Here is a 4,828-nt window from a genome sequence, read left to right on the forward strand (position 1 = left end):
GTCCTGGCGATTTAGGTACGCATAAGCAGCCCTTTTCTTGAAATGCATGGTGCCAAGTCCTAATTTGTTTTTTAGTTGGTGCCCTAACCCCTAACCCTAACCCTCTTTGCAAAATTTGTGAAGAAGACTCAGTGACTGAGTCCGAGCATACTCGCAAAATGACTTTTCTTTGGAAGTAAACGGCAATAATTAACCTGAAAAAATAGAACTGCCAAACATTGCACACAAAAACATGAAACGTTTCTACACAAGCTGTGAAAATTTGAAGTCATTCCAACGAAAAATGTCAAAATTATCGGCCTACATAAAGGGGTCAGACATTTTGGAACACCCTGTATATAGGGAGAGAAAATATATATATAGAGAGAGAGAGAAAAAGAGAGAGAGAGAGAGAGACTTGCTAAGTCCATATTTTTAACTTTAAATCACCCGTTGCAGAGAGGAAGGAAAGGGGGGTTTCCACTGGTTTATGCTATAACTGAGTGTTTTCTCTTTATCACTCTTTATCACACACAAATCATTTGCACATTCATATGCATGAAAAAATTAAGAGTCTCTTGTCACATTTGATAGCGTCATCTATATTGCTTCACACTCCACCAAACGTCAAAACTACAGTAATTATGGAAAAACGGCCCCTCTTGCATCAACCGGTCATGATTGTTTACCTTTGTGCACCATTTGTGTTTATTTCAGCACCTTTTTTTCTTGCTCCACGATGATGTCTGTTTTCTTGAGTCTAATCATTCCATTATTAACCCCATCACCATCACCATCAGCCAACATCACAAGAGTCGTGGAGGAGGAAAAGGAGGAGGAGGAATAGGAGGAGGAGGGGGATGCGAGGACACACCCGCCCGCGCACCGTCGCCTTCGGCCGGTGAACACGGCAAGGATGCAACAGCAGCAGCAGCAGATGGAGAAGCAGTCAGCATGAGGTGATCGCCAGCACTCCCACAGTGGAGATGCACTGTAACGACGCTGAGCTCTTATCATTTAATAGATTGAAACCGTTTTTTATTTTAAGACAGGAGCGCCAGTTGTCTACCAACAGCAGCAGCAGCAGCAGAGTCCACTAAGATGTCTGCAGGTATGTACATTATGCATACATGTTTACATTTTTTCCATGTGTTTTTCAGTTGGTGCAAGCTTCTCTTTAAAAATATCAGTGACACTCCTCCCACTCATCATCCATGCAATGCAGAGAACACATTTTTCTTCCCTTGACTGCTGTTTCCTTCTTCTCTTCAATTATTCACATGTGTTTTTGAATATTTCAAACACGGCCGTGCAGAGTGTCGTAAATCCTCCCCCTTAAAGAACGTCTATTATCTGCTGTGTGTTTGACGCAAACTTGATTTAGAAGCAGCCGGTACCATTTCGGTGTGTGTGCGTGCGTGCATGTGTGTGTTAGTTAGACTGCAGTGATGTTGTCAGCAGGACACTGCATGCTTGGCTCATAGTGCCGGCTGCATTGTCACGTTCATGCATGGCTTCACTGTGAGAAGGACGGGGAAAAAAAAAAAAGCAGGAGCTGGTGGTTTTAGTTTGAAATTGCCCCAATGCAGCAGATCGGGAGTCCTAATTTACGAGCTGCTGCACTGGCTCTGCCTGCAACAAAGCAATTGACATGCAAGGCACACAGCCGGGTGGTGTATTAATTGCACTCTAGCAAGTTTGAGGTGATTCCTTAATAAAGGTGCAAGTTAAGGAAGTATCAAGTGTTGCTTGTCTCAAGTTTACCTGACCTACTTGTGTGACTGTCCTACATGCAGTCCCGCCTTAAGAGACGCCCGGACGATACTCCGCACCCTAACGCACTACCGCATTCCCCACGAAGGGCGCAGTCCTTGCCCAGCTGCCTTTCTCCGCCACGATGACGGTCGCCACGGGCGACCCGTCCGACGAGGCGGCGGCGCACCCTGGCCACCCGCTAGACTACGACCCCGAGGCAGACCACGAGTGCTGCGAACGAGTAGTCATCAACATCTCTGGCCTGCGTTTTGAGACCCAGCTCAAGACCCTATCGCAGTTCCCGGAGACACTGCTGGGGGACCCAAAAAAGAGAATGCGCTACTTCGACCCGCTGCGCAACGAGTATTTTTTCGACCGGAACAGACCGAGTTTTGATGCCATTTTATATTATTACCAGTCGGGCGGGCGACTACGGAGGCCGGTGAACGTCACGCTGGACATTTTCTCCGAGGAGATCCGGTTCTACGAGCTGGGCGACGAAGCCATAGAGATTTTCCGAGAGGACGAGGGCTTCATCAAGGAGGAGGAACGCCCCCTCCCCGACAACGAGTTTCAGAGACAAGTGTGGCTGCTGTTTGAATACCCGGAGAGTTCGGGTCCAGCTCGGATTATCGCCATCATCTCCGTCATGGTCATCCTCATATCTATCGTCAGTTTCTGCCTGGAGACGCTCCCCATCTTCCGCAATGACGAGGAAGACATGCACAAGTCCCACGCCGAGATCTTTTCCCCTGAAACCAACACCACAGTCATCAAGTACACCTCCACCTACTTCACTGACCCTTTCTTCATCCTGGAGACGCTGTGCATCATATGGTTCTCCTTTGAGTTTCTGGTGCGCTTCTTTGCCTGCCCCAGCAAAGCAGGATTCTTTGGCAACCTCATGAACATCATTGACATTGTGGCCATCATCCCATATTTCATCACGCTCGGCACTGAGCTGGCAGACAGTCCAGACGACGGTCAAGCCGGACAGCAGGCAATGTCTTTAGCAATCCTCAGGGTGATCAGACTTGTGCGAGTGTTCCGAATTTTTAAGCTCTCACGCCACTCCAAGGGACTCCAGATCCTGGGCCAAACCCTCAAGGCCAGCATGAGAGAGCTGGGACTGCTAATCTTCTTCCTCTTCATTGGTGTCATCCTCTTCTCTAGCGCGGTGTACTTCGCAGAGGCTGATGAGCGGCAGTCCCAGTTTGAGAGCATCCCGGATGCCTTCTGGTGGGCGGTGGTATCAATGACCACGGTGGGCTACGGCGATATGGTGCCCACCACCATCGGGGGCAAGATTGTTGGGTCCTTGTGCGCCATTGCTGGCGTGCTGACCATTGCCTTGCCTGTGCCCGTTATTGTGTCCAACTTCAACTACTTCTACCACCGGGAGACGGAAGGGGAGGAGCAGGCGCAGTATCTCCAGGTCAACGCGCCCAAGAGTGAGTCTGGCGAGGAGCTGAAGAAGAGTCACAGTGGATCAACGATCAGCAAGTCGGACTACATGGAGATCCAGGAGGCCGTCAACAACAGCAACGAGGACTTCCGCAGGGAGAATGTCAAGACGGCCAACTGCACACTGGCCAACACAAACTACGTCAACATCACCAAGATGCTTACAGACGTATAGAGATCACTGGGTAAAAAAAGGCAATAGAATTCAGGAATGAGATGCTTTTCACGCCATGCTTCACACCTGCCCTTATCACTCTCAGACAAAGCTGTATTTTTCTGCATTTGCATGGTTTCTGAGAAGGAAACAAATCTCAAACGTCACACTAATGCTAACCAAAAAGAGGCAATGTGAAAAAAAATAGCATTCGAAAAGTTAGGTAACACAGTAAAGTCGCTTGATTCCTCTTTTTCCAGGGTGTACTGCTCTGCTTTAGGCACAAAATACATGGTGTTGCCATTGTAAAAAAAAAAAATATATATATATATGTATATATATATATATATATATATATATATATATATATATATATATATATATATATATGTATATATATATATATATATATATATATATTATATATATATATATATATATATATATATATATATATATATATATATATATATATATATATATATATATATATATATAACATACTCATGATGTGGGTCCATTCCCAGGTTTAAATCTCACCGCTAGTTTTTTGCAAGGATGACTGACGGCCATTGGCATGATATATGCTTGTGGTGGGACGCCTTAGTAGTCAGTATCTGAAGAATGGCCTTGATGCCTCGCTGCTTTGCTCTTACACAACGTGTTAGTATGGGGCAAACTGTCTTCAAGACACTTTCCCCAACATATATCAACCAAACTAGTCTTATATCGCAAAGCTTTGAGGACAAATTGAATGTTTCGTTGTGGGTTTTGTTAGGACGCTTTTTTTATACGCAGAACGTTAAAACCTAGCCTGTAGTTAGGGACTCTCAGTCTGCTTCGGGGGCCCCCAGTTTACAACAGTATGGTATGCAACCTTTCGAGGTTAAGAACAGTGCGTACACAATAAGTGAGAGAAGACGTATAAAGATCACTGGCATAAGAAGGCACGGTTACTGCCATTCCAATATTTTTTAAGGAATTGTTTAACATTCAAGGCCTAAACATGTTTCATACAAATATGTACTTTGAAGTGTACCTGCAGCACACTTACCTACAGTAGTACTGTATAAGGTTTATCAATGAAAACTGCATCCAAACATGGTTTGTTGGTTCGCTGGTTGTTTTAAAGCAAGCCTAAAACAGCTTAAGATATTTGCCAAAACAACATGCCACTGCCATACTGACAGACTCATCAGTATTGTTTCTGGAAATATACGAAACATATTCAGATTTATCATAGTCTCTATAGCAAATCAATGAAACAACTGACAGCATCGCTATGCCGCCTCTTGGCAAGTATATCTCTATATCGCTATCTCTATATAAGTATATCGAGCTGTTTTATGGTTGATTTATTACAACAAGCAGAAAAAAAATGCTTATCCTCACAAGGGTCGCAGACTTGCTGGTGCCTAATCCAGCTGACTTCAGGCAGTAAGCGGGGGACACCATGAGCTGGTTGTCAGTCAATTG

At 45.1% G+C, this 4,828-nt stretch overlaps 1 protein-coding gene across 1 annotated transcript; it reads left to right on the plus strand.

Moving 5' to 3' along the window:
* The first annotated feature begins 926 nt into the window (after nt 1–926).
* Nucleotides 927–3,651, plus strand: LOC148418600 (potassium voltage-gated channel subfamily A member 2). The gene is made up of 2 exons (XM_088423281.1): nt 927–1,090; nt 1,776–3,651. Exon 2 carries the CDS (start codon nt 1,877–1,879, stop codon nt 3,371–3,373), a length of 1,497 nt encoding a protein of 498 aa, XP_088279407.1. The 5' UTR covers nt 927–1,090; nt 1,776–1,876; the 3' UTR covers nt 3,374–3,651.
* Nucleotides 3,652–4,828: the final 1,177 nt, after the last annotated feature.

This window comes from Hippichthys cyanospilos, chromosome 9, assembly GCF_059441005.1.
Source record: "Hippichthys cyanospilos isolate Australia breed blue-spotted pipefish chromosome 9, RoL_Hcya_1.0, whole genome shotgun sequence".
Taxonomy (NCBI): Eukaryota; Metazoa; Chordata; class Actinopteri; order Syngnathiformes; family Syngnathidae; genus Hippichthys; species Hippichthys cyanospilos.